Raw genomic sequence first — 19584 nt, 5'->3', positions numbered from 1 at the left:
GCTTCTCCGGGGGAGGAGTGCGTTGGTAGTGTCGAAGTCGAAGTTCCTCAACAACTCGTCATCCATCACGCGGAAGAAGTATCGTACAGCATGGTGAAGATGGACTCGAACCTGAAAAAACGGTTCCTGAAGGCGTACGAGAAGACGAAGGAGTTTGCCAACGACAATAAGTTCGTAATGAATGATGGACTCTATTTCGTCAAGTCGAAAGACCAAGTTTGGAAGTTGTGTGTGCCGAACGACGACTACTTGAAAGGCGAGATCATTTCGCAGAGTCATGACACCAGCATAACGGCGCATCCAGGTGTGCGTCGAACGCAACTTCACATTGCACAATGGTACTATTGGGTGGGACTTGAGGACGACGTCAAGCTCTACGTCGCTACTTGCGAAACCTGTGCACGCTACAAGACAAGCAGTGCCAAAGCGAACGGCAAGATGATTCCCATCAAGTCGCCAGATGAGTGTTGGCACACGGTTTCCATCGACTGGATCACGGGCTTGCCTGTATCCAATGGCAAGGATGCGATCGTGACGTGCGTGGACAAGACGTCCAAACGACCCAAGTACTGTGCTACGACGTCGACTGTCGATGCTCCTCAAGTGGCCAAGGAGTTCTTCGACACAATAGTGCGGCACCATGGCCTACCGGCGGTCATTATCAGTGATCGTGACTCCAAGTTCACCAGCCAGTTTTGGCAGGAGCTCATGAAGATCATGGGAGTCAAGCACTTCATGACGACTGCAGGAAGAGCTCAGAGTGATGGAGCCACAGAGCGCCAAAATCGGACAATCGAAGATGGTTTGCGCTGCCAAGTCAGTTACCTCGGACATGACTGATCAGAGCACCTCGGCACCATTGAGTATGCGCACCAAGGATTGATTCAAGCGTCGACGGGACTCATTCCATTCAAAGTGGACACGGGCAGAAAGTTGCGTAACCCCATTCTTAATCAAGTTGAAACTTTGAATGAGTACACGAAGAACTTTTCCGAACAACGTAAAGCATTAGTCAAGAAATGGCACTTGAGAACCTTGACAAAGCACAGGCTCGTCAAACGAGCTACTACGACAAAAAGCGCTCCAAATTGGAGTTTCGCGAAGGCGAGTTTGTAATGCTAGCTACACGCAACGTCCCCATCAAGCATGTGCAGTTGGTGAACAAGGATGAGAAACCAAAGTTAGTACCGAAGTTCATTGGTCCCTTTAAGATCATACAAGTCATCAACCCGAATGTTATGAAGTTGGAGTTGCCTAAGAGCATGAAGCGTCTTCACAACGTCTTCAATGTCGATCGACTGAAGAAGTGCCCTGGCCAAACGGATCGGTTTACCAACCGACCCATACCCAAAGCGACTCCAATGCTTTTGGACGACAGTGGCCACGAAGTCTTCATCGTCGAAGAGCTGCTGAAGCAACGGCAGTTCAACCGCAAGAAAGAGTACCTCGTCAAGTGGCATGGCTTGCCCGATTACGAAGCGACCTGGGAACTTGAGCGGGACATCAAACATGTTTCCCATTTCAAGCGCCTGGTTCAAGATCTGCGAGCGAAGATACAAGCGGCGAAGTCGATAACCGGGGGAGAATGTAGCGACGTCACTCCAGTGGCGTCATAGGGTTATCGACCAATCAGAACAGACGTCACTGTTGACGTCAGTTTACGACCAAGCTCGATTGGCGTGCGGCGTGCTCGGCCATGGACACCAGAAGTTCCTTCTGCAGAGCGCACGTATGTATAGCATTAGATATAGTATAGTCAGAGTAGTCATGCATGTAGATGTAGATAACGCCAATCAATCAGTTTTACAATTTCCTCTGCGTTATCAACTCCCTACAAGTCATCGATGATCTCTAGTTGCAAGGATCCATTCGATTTGATATCTCAACTGATGGTGGCGAGTCTGGATCGTAGATTGTAATATGACCTTCGAGTTTGTCCTTCAAGTAATTATAGATCTCCTGATCAGGGTCAGATGCAAATGAGTGTAGATGTTAGGAGACTCCTTGATGATGTGCATAATGAGATTGGTCTTTCCTGAGAAGCTCGGACCAAGAACGATCGCTCTGAATAGGTTCGGAATGTTCAAATTCTCATTCGTTCCTTCACTCTTTGTCTTGAACTTTTTTGGCAATCCACTACCATAATTTGGAACCGCGGATATTGAGTCGAATTCGTTGGTTTCTATATCATGCTGAATATACAAATTGTAACTACGTCACAAAATGTCCGGCTTTGTAGCAAGACTTCCAACTTCAGTTACTTACACGTACAATCAAAATGCTTTCGCAGGTAATGAGGAGTATCTTACGCTTGGCATGGCAAATTTGCTCTATTGTCCAATTCAAGATGTTCGTCTGTCTTACACAAATGGAATCGTTCTTGGATCTGCTTGTCCTTCACAAGCTCTTGTTGTAGATTCAAATCGATCGATTACTAACATCAACTCTCTAACTGCAGCATATACTATAGGAACGAACATCACAGGAACGCTCTCAACAGCAGCGCAAGCCAACATCACATCGGTTGGAACCCTGCTTGATTTGAGAGTCACCGGATTCATTCGTCAATCGAACAATGTAACGAGTGATTCATTGTTGTCGATTCGAGCACAACAAGAACAACCAAGTCCTCAAGACAACACATCACATTATATTATATGCATTTCTGGTCGTGGCAATGCCTTTTCAAATGATCTTCTAATGGCATCAGGAGTAATTATTTTCCAGGCTTTAATGGATCGCTTTATCATCGCGAGACGCTTTCAGCGGCAGAATTGACTGGATGCTCTTCCAACCACAGCATACGGAGGATCCGTTTGAAGGGACCCATGACCTCCACGTCTAGCGGTTGGCAAATAGAGGTGCTGTTGGGTGGCAGTGGTTCCAAGATACTATGTAGGTCACCTGCTATGGCCTCAGCAGACTCTTGGGAAACATGGGCATCGAAGTTGTCCGCCAGAATAACTGACGGGCCATGAATGTACGGCGGCAGCATGCTGAGATATGCCTTCCACACCCTGGAGTCCATCCACCCGGACTCTTGCACGTCATAATTGTGCCCACTTGGGTACGTCGACAACTCATTGGTGTCAATAGTCCCACCAGGGGTGCCATGGACAATGAACAGGATTGGAAGTTTTTTGCCTACATTGAAGCATTAGTTTAGATTAAAAATGTAACCACATACCATCCGCCCGGCATGACAGCACCGCTGTGATTCTATCCGAGTGCTTTTGAGTCTTGTCCGTCTTCGATGACCCACCGATCTCGGCCCAAATCTTGCCGGGGGGCATGTCATAGTAGACCGCAGTTTCATCCACATTGATGATGTCGTGGGAACGGTAGTCGCTGTACTTGCCCCAAAATTAAGCGGCAAATTCATCTCTCACAAGGACAAGCTCGGGCTCACGCATCTTGGAATGACAAGGGACACGCTGGGAAAATCGGTGTCGACGGGCGAAGGCCTGGCAGAGTCCAAGAATAGCCTTGTAGGGGTCCTTTTTCGTGGCCTTGTACTGGTCCAGCCACTGCTTGTGGTGCGTCTTCATGTAGGTGACTATGCGCATGGACGTGAGGATATGTTCCTCACGTCGCACGTCCTTCATGAAGGCTATTGTTTTGGCCTTCATTAAATTAAATGAATTTCATCAAAGGCATTTCGTCAGATCATGATTTGATTGCCTTGGCTGAATTACTAGATGTTCATTTGGATGGAATTATTTCGATTGACGAAATTGGAGTACAAACAAGAGTGATGGGACATACATCATTCTGTTGCGACCAGATCGTAACGGACTTGGTCATTCGACATGTATTCATAGTGGTTACTACTTTGACCCATTTGGAGTTGGCCCACCGCCAACATTAGTTGTGAAGGGTTTTAACACTATTCAATATCAAGGAGCGTATTCGCAATATTGCGGTTTTTGGTGTTTGCTCAATTTATATTCGCGTCAAAAAAGAGAGCCGACTCTTTTGAACGGATTCTACGATTTGAACAATCAGGATTTTGAAAAATGATAAAAATAGATCCATACGGCGAGCTTGTTAACTGCAATTTTGTTTTTTGCAGCTGCGAGACTTGTTTGTCGTGAGACATGTGCTGAGACACGCGTATTAAGATTTTGTATGCTGAAGTGTCGCAGGGATATTAGCGAATTCGTTTGCGTGGTTTGAGTAATACGAAATGGACCTTAGAGATTGATCGCCATTAGAATTTTTGATTCATTTTTCAGTTCTCGTTTTAGAATGTTTATCTCAATTCGTTTTAGTTGTTTGCTAACTAAAACGAATTCTTGAACAGCTAATTCGCGCTCGTGATAGCGTCGTCGTCGGCAGCTGAATTGGTCGAAGTGGCGGTGGCTGAAGAAGCGGCTGCTGAAGTGGTCGAACCAACCATCGAACCTGCGACGAAACCAGCGATGAAACCAGCGGCCAAGCTCAACAACAAGAGAATTCGCAAGGCGTAGGTGGAAGCGAAGGCTCAAGCTCAGATCTTGGACATGTAGTTCACTAACAACGACACATCAAAGTGTCAATTCTATCGAGGAACTCAAAAAGCAAAGCAGAGCGAGCTGAGCGTAGCATTATTAAGCGCCATTCTAGATGACGATTGCAGCAGTGGGCCATTCTTGGGATCTGCTCTGGTCACCATGATTCTTTTTGTGGCCATGGCCAAATGGCCAGGCGTGGCCATAATTAAACGACTCTAGCATTCACGACCGCGTTCATGGAGAGCGGAGATCATTTGTCCCGTTGTCGCGTGGCCAAACCAAACTTCTCGTATAGCATTATATGCTCTGCTCTGCTCTCCTCATTCACATTCTTTTCTTTTTCTATTCGACTTTTATATAAAGGACGTGGCCAAACGGGATAAACCGTAAAAGTCGATCGGAAACCGTTTGTTATGGTGGGCGACTTAACCCAAGTCCCACTATGACACAGGTGGTCCTCAACCGAGGCCACCGGGTACCGACCCTTAGCGAACCGACACGAAAAGGCATCGTATTACTAGTAGTATTACTAGTAGTACTAGGACGTAGAAAACAGAACACCTGTCCCAGCCAACTGCCAGAATCTCACTCTTGGTTCTGCAACGTCGTGCTAACGTCAAGTCAATCAAGTGTGTGGTTTGCAGGGAGTCGGCACTCCCCCATTTGGTTGTTTGTGTTGGCACTGGCGTGGGAAACAACACAAAGTATACTTTAGTTCCAGTGACCTACGGAACTGAGAGCAATGGCGAAGAACTCAAAAGATCGCGCCCAGAAGCCGAACGCCGCGGTAGCGGCGCCAGCAGCTGCGAGCAGCGAAACTGAGGAGGAAGTACCAGTGACGGAGCCACCGTTGGTCCCGGCAGTTGGAGGGACCACAGATGTGCTGCCGGCTGTGGAACAGTCCAAGAGCGAGGAAGTCCGGAAGACGATGGAAGAGCTGGCTGTGGCGAACAAGGCAATGGGTAGTGCGCGAGCGGCGTCTATGACCTGGGATGAATCGCGGCGGCGATATGGTGGACAAACCATGGACCGAACTGGGAACAACTACCGCGACCCCCAATCGAAGGCGCCTATGTCGACGAAGACTACCCGCCGCCAGAGAAGTCCGATGCTGAGAAGCGAGCGGAAGAAAAGGCGGAAGCTAGAGCTAAGCTACGTGCTGAACGACGAAATCAACCGGACAGTACTCCTGACAGCGAGGAAGAAGAAAAGGAATACCAAGAAGAACAGCGTAAGCAAGCTGAGTGGCGGCGGATCAACAAAGCCAATCGTCCGGCCAAGGAGAAGCGCGTTGACCTTGCCAAAGTGGCGCGTGCGGCACATGATCGGAGAATGCTGGACACCACACTACCAAGCAGTTCGGGATGGGGACCTCTTACGAGTGGACCACCGACGCCAAGCAGCGGAGGATGGGGGCCCAACTTCAACTCCAGTGGACCTTCATTGGTGGTGACAGATGTCCAACCCCCTCGGACCACATGTATGGACAGAACCTTCCTAGTCAGTTGGGTGAAGAAGCGGGAGACATATGAGTACAAGCTACGGGCGAATGCGCAACCCATGGGTGGCGAGTGGCGTCGGAGTGCAGTGGGGTGGATCCCTTCCACTGACCGCAGCCTCCTGAAGGCTACATGCTCCTATGTTTGGCGAGTGCCTCTGGAACAACTCAGTGAGGACGACTACCGCGACCACATCATGGAAATCGTCGGACAACCAGCGACCAAGTGGACATCCACCAAGTCAGACATGCAAAATTACTGTCGGGCGCTGAGTGTCGACCCCCATGGAGACGTGACCAGTCGCCTGGTATCATTTATGGAGCGGGTTGATGACGTCATCGACGAGAACGGCTTACGTCAACAACTCAAAGATCCAACCATGCTGAGAACGTTCGTGAAAGTGGTAGCAGCGCGTGTCACACCCAGCTACCTACGTGACAGAGTCGAAGAGCAAATGAAGACCGTGCCAGCGAACGATCTGGTGGCCTTTGCGGATATCCTACGCGAACAGCTCGACCGAACGCATGACGCGGACATGGTCAATCAACAAAGAAACAGTTATGGTTCGAAGCGTGGCCGTGAAGAAGACGACCAAGGGCGCCGCATTACAAAACATGCGAAGAAGGCTAACCAAGCTGTTCGAGATCAGCGGGAATTACGTGGAAATTACCCACGTCCACCAGGTGGATACATCAAGCCGGAACGAAGTGCGGCGGTGTGGTCCCCGTCGACGCAAAAGCGAACGGGGGACCCACCAGCCACGAAGTACGGACCGCAAGCGAACTCGCGCCCAAGACATGATGATCGCCATGTCCAAGCTGTGCGTGATGAAGCACGCCCTCGATACGCACCCGGCCGGGATGACCGCGGCATGCTGTGCTTTGTCTGTCAGCAGCCAGGACATATGGCCCGGGAATGTCCCAATAGAAAAGACGGGGATAGAGACGAGACAAGATGGAAGAAGGGCAAGAACGCTGTCAAGCGGTTCAAGGCGCGGGGACGCAAAGCGAATATGCAAGCGAAGCGAATGAAGAAACCCCAACCACCCAGCAAGGAGGATGATGGACGCTGGGTGCGGCTGAACAGTGTGCTGGAAGTGCCATACTGTCCGGAGGCCGGCGCAGACCAAAACATTGTGCCCCAAGCCATGGTGGATGAACTTCAAGTGTTACAGCCACAACTTCAAGTCGTCAAGTTGGCTGCGCCATTTGTGGGAACAGCATGCAATCAGATGCCATTCGAAGCGAGCTCTTACGTGGACCTTACCCTAACGATGCAGACGGCCGCTGGACCAGTCAAGGTGCCAGGCAAGCGCCGCTGCTATGTGGTCAACGACGGAGATGAATTCCTCGTCTCGGACGACACCCTCAAGACCATTGGTATCGACATCGACCGCCTACTGGAACAGGTGGCGCGCCTGCAAGTGGATGAAGACGACGATGACCTGGAAGAAGTTGGTGGCGATTACGTGGAATTGCCCCAACGATCGGCCGTCAGAGCCGCGACCATGAAGGCGGCGCTACCTGCAGCCAAGAATGAAGTCGAGGAAGCCCTGTAAGGCATGATCGACGGCGCAGTCGATAACGGATTTCCAATGGAACATGTTAAGTACTTGTGGGATGTGCTCAGCAAACATGACATATGGCGAATCAAGTTCGACGGGTCAGACCCACCGGCGAAGGTGAAGCCGTTGATGGTGACCCCGAAGGATGGATGTGTTCCTTACCCATGCAAAGGAAGGAAGCACATCCTCCTGGAGGATAGGTTCCTCAAGTTGTTTGCACAAGAACTACTCGATGCGGGCGTGATCAAGAGCAACCAGCAAAGTGCATGGTGCAGCCCGGTGAACCCAGTTCTCAAACCAGGCGGGCGCAAGTCATTGAAGTCAGCCGACGAATGGAGCGACGATGACGTGCTCAAGAACTACCGGCTAACCAACGACTACCGAGTTGTCAACTCGCTAACCGAGCCGAAGGCGGGAACGATGCCGTTCCAGGCTACAATCCTCCAGAACCTACGAGGCAAGAAAGCGATGGGCGTGTTTGACCTGCCCAAGTGCTTTTGGCAGTTCCCACTACACCCGAACAGCTGGGACATGTTGTCGTTCATGCTGAACGGATGTGTGTACACCCCGGATCGAGTGATGCAAGGCCATACCATACCATTCGCTTCCAGGGCAGCCACATGGCTGCGCATGTACGTCACATGCAGCGGCGGGTACCGCCGCATCCCACACTTCACCGGCGTCGAGCCGGGTTTGCTCCAAACCTTCAGTGGCTCGACATTGACTGGCGGATCGTCGCCCAAGTCTTCACGGAACACATCAATGTGTTTGGCCAATAAGTCGTGCAGCCGCGTCGCTTCAGCGGGCGCAAGCCCGCGCGTCTCCGCCTCGGCTGCCTTGGCAGCCAGAATGGCTTGAACGGCGCCCTGCTTCGTGCGGCGGCGCTCCGCTTCGTCCTCGACGGAGGTTTTGGGGTAAATCTCCGGAGTAGCGCACTCCATCCCGTAAGTAGCGCACTCCATCCCTGCATGTTGAAGGTCTTGGCCCCTGCTGGCAATTGGCAGTCCTTTTCGCCGTTGGGCTGGACAAGCGTCTTGAAGCAATCTTCCGTTTCCATGTCGTTGCGCGAGTTCAGTTTGCACAGTCCAAACTCAAAGTACCCCTTGTGGTTGGCCGTGATTTGGACTTGAAGGTCCATAGTGGACCCGGGGGCGTAGCAGGCCCCGATGACCTTTTCGCGATGTTGGGGAAACTTGGCGAATTCACCGCCAGTCTCGTGCAAGCGCTTTCCAGAGTACGAGTCGCCACAGATCCCGTGTTTGCCGCCCTTGGTTTGGCCAATGCCGCCACCGCTGAGGCCGTGGTCGCTGAAGTTGATGGGTACAAGGCCACTGAATTGGGGCAGTTTGCCAATGTAGCCACGGTGTGGAGGCACGAGCAGACGGCCGTGGGCAGAAGCATCTTGGACCATCATGGTCATGATCAAGGTCATCGGAGTGAAGAACGCGGTTGGTTTCATGTCGAGTGAGTAAAATTGAAAGTGTTGACGGTGGTTTGGTTAACCACGATTGATCAACTTGATGGATTTGGAATCGAGTCGGTTGGTTTAAGTAGTTTTTACTCACAGGTACTAGCAACAGATACATCCAGCACATTCCTTGGTTTGAGGTTTGTCGATAGATGGCACTGTAAATATATTGTGTAGAATGTAGCAGTATAATACTAGAGTGATCGTGAGGAGAAATATACATATACGTATATGAGCAAGCAAAACACCGAATTCCCAGCTTCTCATTGTACAAATTTCGTAGATATTGGGTAAATGAGTCAAAATTTGAGGTGAAACGTGGAGGAAATTTTGGGACGGAGTGGTTCTATACAAACGCTAGTGAAGTCCGAAAGTACCGGTATATTAATATACCTTATAATATAAATAGTACCTTATACCACGACTACTGTATTTGGTTACTCTAAGCTTAAGAAAAGGCACGAATTCACATAATACCTAACGACTGGCTTTTCACGGATGAGTGCTGGTGTGGTGTAAAATAGTGTCTTGGGTCACCCCGTTCGACGTGTAGAATTCGGCGAGCTTTCTCCATCTTTATTGCCATGCAAGGAATTGCCATCATTAGTCATAATCACGTTTGATTGGTCCAACCCACGCATTTCAAAATGTTACAGGTACACTATGGTGCTCATCTACTTACTGTATGTTTGGGCGACCTGTAAGATAATTTTGTCAATTTTTGGCCGTTTTGGCTGAAATTTTGAGGTTTTGTTCACCAGCGGTTTGTGTTCAAAATCCCAAAAAACTGAAAAAGTCAAATCCCGATTTCATGCGTTTTAAGACTTTAGTGGTAGGTTAAATGTCGACTTACCTCCGGATATGAAGTACGGATAAAGTCTCATAAAAAGATCAAGATACTTCGAAGTATAGCTCAGTGCCATCCCTACGGCCAAATTAGTATAACTCAGTGGCCATCCCTGTGGCTAAATTCAATTCGCCCATGCAGATTACCCCTTAGTTAACTGTAAATGTCTATTTCTTGACCAATTCTTGACCAAATTCAAATCTGAGACGTAGAATTTCTTCACCACTTTAAGATCTCTCGATTCTCCTCCTCTATTTACTAAAATTTTGAGAAACGAAAGCGATATAGCAGCAAGAAATTTTTGTGAAAAGTTGGTAGTTTATAGGTGACGTGCACCATAACATGTAAAAAACAACGACAAGGAAACTTGCTTTTACTTCCAGTTTGGTCTGAAATCGTGATAGTATTAACCAATTTGTGCATTTCACCCAAATTTGGACCAGTGAGTCATTTCACCAAATAGCATTCGAATCCATTTGATCTCATTTAAGCTTGTGCAAACTATACTACACAACGATTAGAATACATGTTGTTGTGCCCAATGCGAAGGGACTGGGCTGAATCAAACGTTTGAATTGGCAGAAACTCGATATGATGTGATTTGATTTGTTTAGGCGGTTCTTTAATCCATCCTCTTAACACTTTCGATTCTGCTGAGGGCTCCAGTTTCGAATCGATTACTACAGTAATAGACAATGCCGGTAAGTTGGAATTGGCTTAACTGGAAGAACGTCGAAAGTCGAAAATAGTCACACAGCAGGAGCAGTTTTGAACACATAAGTATTTTAACCTTTCTGGTTCAAAGTACACAATAACATAAAAATTCAATTTAAGACTATCTATCTATGTTCAAGAACCAATCAAACGGCGCAAAGTTATTTGAAGCAAACCTTTGAAAATAAATACTACGTAGTATCCTCTTCATTTTTATCCGGAAAAGGGAGAATTCAAATTGGAAAGCTCCTTGCGAATTATCCTCTTCATGTCTATCCGGAAAAGGAAGAATGCATATTGGAAAGCTCCTTGCGAATTTATAACCCGTGCAAAAGGATTGATGTACCTCTATAATTAAATACCCTAAACACAAAATTTGCAAGCAAATGATTGCAATTATACTTTGATCAAGATAACAACATGTGTCTTAAATTGATTCTCAAAATGGTATCAAATTTGCTTGGTTTTTGGTGTTTTTCTCATGCAATATGACTGCAAAACACAATATAATCATTGTGTGGCTGTAAAGCGTTATATCAGCTATAATCTCCAAGTTTCGGAGGTTGAAAACGTTGTCTGAACGTGGAGATTTGGAAATTCTCCCGAGCTGCCTTCCATTTTCCAGATGTGTCTTAAATTGATTTTTTACGTTAGCATCACACTGTATTTGGCCCCGAAGCGTATAATGTCGATGTTACCCGACCAGGTCGAAAATGTAACTGTTCACACTGTGGAGCCATGTTTAGAGTCTCGAATTGAAAAGCTGAGGCCCAGGTTCGAATCCCCACGTCATCGAACATTTTTGCAATTTTAAACACACTTCTACAACATTGTTATCGCTCGGTCCACAAATCGAAACCTAAGCATTGGTGTAAATTCGAGAAGTGAATAGCAACCAGTCATTCGATTAGTCGACCTCTATAAACAAATAATAGTACCACTGTGACAAGATCCTTATATAAATACATATGTAATCCTGGCCAATAGAAGTTCTGTCCAATTGGCGACAAGGAGCCGGCGTATTTACTGTCCCATTTTCGTCCACCTAATTATTGAAATTCACCACGTGGGTCGCTTGACTTCTTGCGCTTGGGCTATTTTCTTAACTACCTAGCTGATTCCTTTCGTGCAGAATGCCTTAGCAGAGCAGGTATGTAGCGGTAGCGAGCTTCACAGAGTAAATTGGAAAATGATTAGATTATCGACTTAAACTACTAACTATGAAAATGTATACTATACTAAACTACATCAAGTAAATGTTTTTCTCTACTGCTTGTTCTACAGTCTTGCCCGTTAATGGTGCAATAATATTTTGGCTTGTTCGAGAGCCTTGCCATCATTTTGTTAACGATGAGACAAGCTGTATTCTTGGTCGGCAACCTTGCCATCGTTACATTCTCCCCCGGTTGTAGACTTGGCAGCTTGGATTCTTGAACTCAGGTCTTGAAGCAGTCGTTTCAAATCGGAAACATGCTTGATGTGTTTAGACGATTTGGAGCCTGCACGCAATTGAGGCACGACGGAGAAGCTGCGTTCATGAGCGCCGTGTTCAAAACTTTCAATGAGATGCTGGGACAAGAGCAGATACCAACATTAGCCTACAGACCCCAAGCGAACGGCCAGACGGAGCGGATTATCCAGCCCCTGTTCAGAACCATTCGAATTTACTCTGAAGATCCAACTCGGAGGGATTGGGACGACTTTGCAGAACGGTTGGCATTTGCAGTGAACACAACCATCTCCAACACACGACACGAGACCCCTTTCGATCTCATGCACGGGTGGGACCCACAAACTACACAGTCAGCTGGCTTACCAACCACTCGTACGAAGTGTGGCTTCTCATCGACCAGGTGGACGCTGGAGCGAAGAAAAAGTTAGCGCATTTGTGGTACGGACCATTCCGAATCATCAAGAAGATCTCAAACTACGCAAGCCAGATAAGCCGAGTTTCCAGACGAGGGGGGAAGAACTACAGGTTTCACGCTGATGTCCATGACTCTCGCCTGAAGATATGAAGGCAACACGAGTCACGTCCAACTGAGCTCGTTGAAGGTATAGCGCCCATCGCGTTCGACGTCGAAATGATCCTCGACGATGGAGACTATGACGATGCAGAGGACGAGCCCCCAGACAACTCAGGCAACCCAGGCAACCCAGCGCTCCCGGGGAACCCTGGGAACGTCGAGGAGGTGCCTGTACCGGCGGCAATAGCTGTGCCAGCGGCCAACACCAGCAACCCTACAGCCCCCAAATCGATCACAACCATAAAGGACGACCGGATGATAGAGCACCAAACACGGCCTTGGCAGAAGCAATATGAAGTGCAACTCGAAGGAAGCGACCAGTGGGTGTGGGTGTCTGAACATGCTATGCCAGCAACTCCCTTGCTCTACGAGTTTGAACGGGGCCGAAAGAACTTCGATCTACTGGCTGAGATGGTTTTGGGAAAAGAGCTTCGGGTGGAGCCAGAACTGCGAAGAGTTGATGCCGACGAAGAGCTTGCTACCCCGGAACTAGAAATCGACCCAGTTCCAAGGGACCACACCTACGAAGATGAAGAAAAGGAGTAGTGTTTGGATCCCCCGGAAAAGGGTTTGGAACCCCATCCCAACTTCGGGGGTACGCACCACTGCATCCAAGAAACAAACAAACAGAAGAAAACAAGAAACACCAAAAACAACGTGCATGCAAAATCAAGCTAACCCCAACATCGAACAAAAGCCTAATAGACCCACTACTCCCCGGGAACCCTGGGCAAGACCAATCACACCCAAGAGACCCCGAAGACCCCGACTTCCCAGGGTGTTGCGGGTGCCCCGGGAAGCGCGGCGAAGAAAACAACTCACGCCCCATGAACCTCCTCTCTACAGCAACTCAACCAATCAAGAAAACATCCATGTTAGAAGCGCATCAATGAGTTCCCCCAACTACAGCAGGAAGGCTGCTAAAGAGAGAGTATTCCGCTACCAGCATCATCATCAGCGTCGTCGTCGGAACGCGGACCGCGAGATGGGCCTGGATGCTGGGGATGGATGCTCTTGGGGCCAACGCCAGACGCTGGCAACAAACCAGCCTTCTCAAGGAACTCCTGCAGCATAGCAAGGGTGAATGGTAGGGAGCCTTGTCTCAACAACTCTTCTATTCGACGCCGACGATGGTCAGCATGGAGTGGTTGCGCACAGGACATCAGCAGCGCCTTGCAAGGAACCTTTCGCTTCGTACGATCACAAGGACATAGGACTGACATAGGGGTGATCACCCCTGGATCGACATGTTTCCCCGTGCGACGACTGTCACAAGTGGCGCGCAAATTGAGGCACACCAAGTGGGTGCGTGGATCGATCGAGTTGCACAGGGCTCGACCAGCTGCTGCGTCAGGGGCAACAAGAGGTGCAAAAGAAGGCTGACCAACAACGATAGCAGGGGTGGACGAAGGGATACGAGGTAGCTGACTGATCGCAGCGGAAGTCATGCTCGACAACTGCCCATCCAAACGGCGCACATTTTCTTCAATGTAATCGGTCAGCTGTCGGATTTGATCGTCGACTTGAGATAAAGAAGACGTGACGGAGCCTTTCAACTCCTTGTGCGATCGATTCGCGTTCCCAACCGAGGCGCGGAGAGCCGTCGCCTCCTTCTGCAACTTGCTCAAGGACTTCTCCACGACCCCCAACCGCTCTGTCATTGCAGAAGCATGTTCACGATCCTCTTCTTGTCGAACATTCATTTGATCTATCCGGCTCACCAGCGCGTCGATTCGAGCACTCCACGGTCGAGGCGGGGTGGTACCCATGGGAATTGATGACCCGGCTGACCCAGCCGACCCTGGCAACCCAATAGTCCCTACACTCGGAGCCGGAATTGTCGGTTGACTGGTGGTTTGCGACCCAGGACTCCCGCCATTCCCAGATGGCCTAGCAAGCATTGGGTTGGTTGGGGAAGCCGATGCCGCGGCCATTTGAAGTGGAGGGACTTGCGCTGGAATTGTTGATGAACCTAGCGTGGATGATGGTGCAGTTGATGTAGGCCCTGGCGAAGCACTAGCTGCAGTGGAGGGTGGTGGCATCGGTGAAGGTTGTGGCCCAGTTGGTTGTACAGGTACCCCACTTCTAATACTCCCAGTATACCCAGGGACCCCCGGAACCCCTGGGCTCCCCATGATGGCTTGTTGTTCTGGGGTGAGCTGAGCAGGCCTGGTATGGGGAAGAAATGTCAACAGCTGCGGCAAGATATGGTTGGCAGGAATAGGCGGGTTTGGGGTGTGTGGCGTGGCTGTCGGAGTGGGTGGCGCTGTAGATGGAAACAACGCTCTTGGAGTGTTAGAACCTAGACCGTCCGTGCCAGTTGTGGTTGTGGGACTTGTGCGACGAATGTTGATTGGTGGACCAGAGGATGCAGATGATGGCTGGCCTGCAGCGTGCAGCAGGTTGGAAGGGGACATCGAACTCGCCCTACCAGCTCGCGCGCCACGACCACGACCACGCCCATCTCGGGATGAAGGCACTGTTGATCTACCGCGCCCTTGACCACTGGAAGGGGCGGTAGATGGAGAGGGAGTCTCATCGTCAGCATCGTCGTCCTGAGTCTTGCGTTTGGCCCGTCGAGTCTGCATGAAAGTCGCAATTGGAAAGTGACTGCCAACGTGAAGAACTCCTACGACTACCCGATGCATTCGAAATTTGCTTGGCCGATACTCCTGCGAAGAAGTAAAAACCCGGCCCATTCACGGAAAAGAAAGACAAGTGGAAGCCAAACGGGTGATTTTTATGCTTGGTTACAAGACCTAGTATCGGTACGATTGGTATTGAGCTGCTAAGTGGGTTCCCTGCGCACGTACGAGCCGCCCCGCCACTCCCACAGAGCGATCCAAACACTGGAAGTACAAGTCGCTGTTGCTTGGAGCGATCAGCAGGTGTGCCGTGTTGAGCAGGCGTACGCAACACGTTTCGTAGTGACGCAAAAACCCGCTTGAGACATCAAGCGCACGACCCTCAAGCATCTTTGTAAAGTTGTCGAAAATGTCCTCGAGCTCGCCTTCGATTTCCTCGAGTGTCGGTTGCAGTTCCATCGCGCCTGATTTGCGCGGGGATTCGGGTGAACCGGGTGAGAACTCAATACAGCCGCTGAGATCGTCAACGGAAGACACGGGGGAGTACACAGGGGAAGAACTGGAGTACATGGAGCTCAACTCAGTCACGACATCGTCATCGTACTCAAGGATGGTCGTGTTGTCCATGGTTGCAGCGGCAAATTGAGAAGTGCTATCGATTTCGGCTTCTGTGGTTGCATTTCAGCCCCGGGTTGCAGTGTATCCCACTTTTGGAATGATTATGGCATTACTCACGACCTCAACGTAGCAATGACAACGCAAAAATACTTCACCTGACCACAAGTTAGCACCAACATGTATTCCGACATACACGTCGCGTCTCAAACGGCGGCGCTATTGGATGCTCATGAGAGGTGGAGCTAACTGCTTTCAAGTCAACACGCCACGTGTCAAAGATCACAGGGTTGGTGAGTTGAGATGCACGGCTTAGTCTTAGCATAGCTGCAAAGTTTTTACCGCAGCCTATACTACTTTCAGTGGACCACACCGCAAAAGGACTGATTCCCATCTTCTCGCAAAATTCCGGACCCCGTTGTACCGCAGATAGGAGAGTGTCTGAAAACTATGCCAGGCTTTACTAGTACATACTCTAAAATGTATTGTAGCAGTAAATACGATGTACGGATTACAATGTGGCACAGTAAAGAGAACAGTCATCGGAGTACGTACATACTATTAATACAGTAGTACAATACGTACTAAGTTAGTATTAGTAGTACTTAAGTATGTATCACTGTGTTTCCTCATAATTATCAAGCTATAACGTTATGTGATTTGTACTAGAATTATCTATATACAAAGGTTTAGATGAATATAGGTTGTACAGTAAAAAATCAGTACCTTTATAAACGGATAAAAATTGCACGTAAGTAGTAAATCTAACAAACGGGGGTAGTACCTAGTAGTAGTGCATTACAGTATAGTAATAACGTTATAAGCAGTGAACGAACGATGCAAACACGAGGAGACTGCGCCCAAAGCGTCAGCGGTATACAATCAAAGAGCGTCATAATAAGCTTTCTTAAGATATTCAATGCACTATTTATGACTATAGTTTAGTAAGCATAGTACAATGCAGAAGCAACATAAACACAATAGAAGTCTAATTTGACTGTACAATCTTATCTGTACAGAAAGTACAGTACATACGAATTCATACAGGTATATGGTTGGATTTTGGCCAATGAAAATTGATTGAGGTTTTGATTCGATGACAAAGTCGGCCCATCAATGGACATTCGGCCCATCAATGGTCGGTCACGTTACCCATGTAGTTATGGCACAATAACAGTCAGGAATGATGATTAATTTTCACTGTGTTTCATAATTTTCATATAGCTATATCTGATTTGTAGTAGAATAATCCATATACAAAGGTTTAGATCAAGAGGTGGTACCGCACAGTACACATTTCAGTACTATAAACGGATAAAAAGTGTACCTAAGTGGTAATCATTTGTGGTAAAACCATTGTCAAACCAACATTGTGGGCCAACATTTCAATGAGCCCATCATTCCCGAGCAGACTAACATTCCCTGGAGACCCAGGGCTCCCCGGGTTCCCTCGGTATCTTCGTTGCGTTTCAACAGTGGGATCGGATGTTGGAAGCGTTGCCGATTTCATGTTAAGGGTAGGACTTGGTGCTGAAGTTGTCATTGGTTGTTCCGAGATGCTGGTCATGGGTCTACACTTTCAGCAACAATCATGCCCTGGGATCACTTCTTACAAATCAGGATTATGTTGCAATGTCCGCTGCATATGCGAGTTCATACGTTTGGGCACCACCGTATTCAACACCACACCAAACGTTTGAGCTGCTCAGTAGCCGCTGCAGATGCAAGGGGTTTCGACCAATGGCGGCCCGTGTTTTGGACCACAATCGACCACCATGCCTTGCCCTAGAGGCGTGACGACAGCACTGGCAAGCCTCGACCAGATCGACGGGGGGAAATTGGCTTTAGGATAGCTTTACATACTTTCATCTTACATAACATACATAATAACAGTTCACATTTTGCAGTATACGTCTCCCAGCCTACCCAGGTCACCCCGCATTCCCCGGGTTCCCTGGGTCGACTGCTCAACCTCCTGTCTTCCCGACCTTCCCAGCTACCCCGGCTTTCCCCGGGTTCCCTGAGTTGCCTGTCCTCCCCGAACATCCCCTTGTGTGCTCCGTCGGTGACCTTTGCCCCATTGACGTCAAGCCTCCGAAACAACCCTCGATATCTTATTGTTGTGAGCCATAACATCATCATATAATTTCGCACGGAGGTAGTACTACGTAATAGTGCCTTTGAGCTAACCGTCAAAGGTTTATTTTGATCATTCAGTGTTTTCGCCGAATATATGATCTTGATTAAAATATGCTGGATTATATTGGCCTCTATTTTCATCTTGATTTAACTATACAAGATTATCTTGACCTCGATTTTTATCAGGATTAAACTATATGACATTATTGAAGCTTCGGATTGTATACCGCTTACGGTTTGGGCGCAGTCTCCTCGTGTGTTCCTCGTTTACGTTTTCTAACGTTAATGGTATTACTACAATGTAACTACGCAGTACTACGTAATCTAACAGATACTACTTAGTATCTGTTAACGGGATTTCGCTCAGTGCAATACTAATTAAATTTCCTGAATCAAACGGGAATGTCTATCATTCCCGTTTGATTCAGGAGATTGAATTACGTGCGCTCTGTAGAAGGAACTTCTAGTGTCCATGGTCGAGCACGCCGCACACCAATCGAGCTTGGTCGTAAACTGACGTCAACCGTGACGTCTGTTCTGATTGGTCGATAACCCTATAACGCCACTGGAGTGACGTCGCTACACTTACAGTTAAGAACCACCCACAAATTATCGCGGCGTGACTTGCTTGCGCATTCAATTCGGCAATTCCCATCTTCAGTCTGAGGCTCACCCAATTGAGCTATGGCGGCACTAAAGCAAAGATGTGAATTACTACATAGTATCTGTTAGCGGGATTTTGCTCAGTGCAACACTAATTCAATTTTTTGAACCAAACGCGAATGTTTATCATAGATACTCTCTGGCAGGTACAACGTACTGTACCTCTACTCCTTATACCGCACTTTTCAACGACATTCCCGCAGGTACACTCGACTAATTTCATTGCACTCAACACGAATGCGTTGGGCGATCGATATTTTACCGAAAGCCACAGGTGTAGGAACACTTTTCGCATTTTTTATTTGATTAATATTTTACCAAGAACTGTGGGTTAAGGTTACTTGCGGCGGTTTGAATTTATGGCCATGTCCGGAGGATGTGCTCGCAAAGGTAACGGGATTTTCTTAGTGTAACACTACAGTAACGGGATCAACTCGCTACACGAAATCTATTTGCAAACCTCTGAAAATGGAGACTGCACATCGACCTAACTTATGCACTGTAGGTTCCAGAGCGCCGGGGTGTCAAGCTCTTCGTGGGGCACGTCGTTGTGCAACCAGAAGTTAACTGCAAGATATTACTACGTAGTGTTAGAATGGAACGGACCCTCGTAATCTGATTGCCAGTTGCCAGTCGCACGGACTGGCATTCCATTTCTGTTCCCCAATAGTCGCATCTCATTGGACACGATATATTGTAAAGCCATTCAAATCCTCGAGTCCCAGGTGCGCATGGTGGAGAGTATGAGCTCATGGTCACTAGGACTTCTGATGGCCACGAGCTCACACCCTCAATAGCATTAACGTAAAAAACCAGTTTAAAATAACTTAACCATGTTAGGATACCTTGGTATGGCCCAATCACACCTCGTTATTTGTTGAAGTCAAACCTGTCACATATGCGTAGCCTTACATCTCGTTGATAAAACGCCAATTCAGCGTAGAAGCCGTTGATAATAGTCATTCAAGTT

General features: G+C 48.3%; 5 protein-coding genes across 5 annotated transcripts; 2 read left to right on the top strand and 3 right to left on the bottom strand.

The window, feature by feature from the left end:
• Positions 1-5235: 5235 nt before the first annotated feature.
• Positions 5236-7550, top strand: H257_14645 (hypothetical protein; the record flags this gene model as incomplete). The annotated part of the gene is made up of 2 exons (XM_009842537.1): positions 5236-5506; positions 5560-7550. 2 exons carry the CDS (start codon positions 5236-5238, stop codon positions 7548-7550), a joined length of 2262 nt encoding a protein of 753 aa, XP_009840839.1.
• An 804-nt stretch (positions 7551-8354) lies between these two features.
• H257_14644 (hypothetical protein) lies at positions 8355-9015 on the bottom strand (the record flags this gene model as incomplete). Its single annotated transcript, XM_009842536.1, has 2 exons — positions 8355-8422; positions 8493-9015. 2 exons carry the CDS (start codon positions 9013-9015, stop codon positions 8355-8357), a joined length of 591 nt encoding a protein of 196 aa, XP_009840838.1.
• Positions 9016-12121: 3106 nt separating this feature from the next.
• Positions 12122-13158, top strand: H257_14643 (hypothetical protein; the record flags this gene model as incomplete). The annotated part of the gene is made up of 3 exons (XM_009842535.1): positions 12122-12231; positions 12294-12476; positions 12606-13158. The coding sequence occupies 3 exons, from the start codon at positions 12122-12124 to the stop codon at positions 13156-13158; spliced, it is 846 nt and encodes a 281-aa protein (XP_009840837.1).
• Positions 13159-13532: 374 nt separating this feature from the next.
• H257_14642 (hypothetical protein) lies at positions 13533-15200 on the bottom strand (the record flags this gene model as incomplete). The annotated part of the gene is made up of 1 exon (XM_009842534.1): positions 13533-15200. The coding sequence occupies one exon, from the start codon at positions 15198-15200 to the stop codon at positions 13533-13535; it is 1668 nt and encodes a 555-aa protein (XP_009840836.1).
• A 171-nt stretch (positions 15201-15371) lies between these two features.
• Positions 15372-15824, bottom strand: H257_14641 (hypothetical protein; the record flags this gene model as incomplete). Its single annotated transcript, XM_009842533.1, has 1 exon — positions 15372-15824. One exon carries the CDS (start codon positions 15822-15824, stop codon positions 15372-15374), a length of 453 nt encoding a protein of 150 aa, XP_009840835.1.
• Positions 15825-19584: the final 3760 nt, after the last annotated feature.

This window comes from Aphanomyces astaci (genome assembly GCF_000520075.1).
Source record: "Aphanomyces astaci strain APO3 unplaced genomic scaffold supercont1.60, whole genome shotgun sequence".
In the NCBI taxonomy this organism is placed as follows: Eukaryota; Oomycota; class Saprolegniomycetes; order Saprolegniales; family Verrucalvaceae; genus Aphanomyces; species Aphanomyces astaci.
This window is presented reverse-complemented; position numbering and strand designations above follow the sequence as displayed.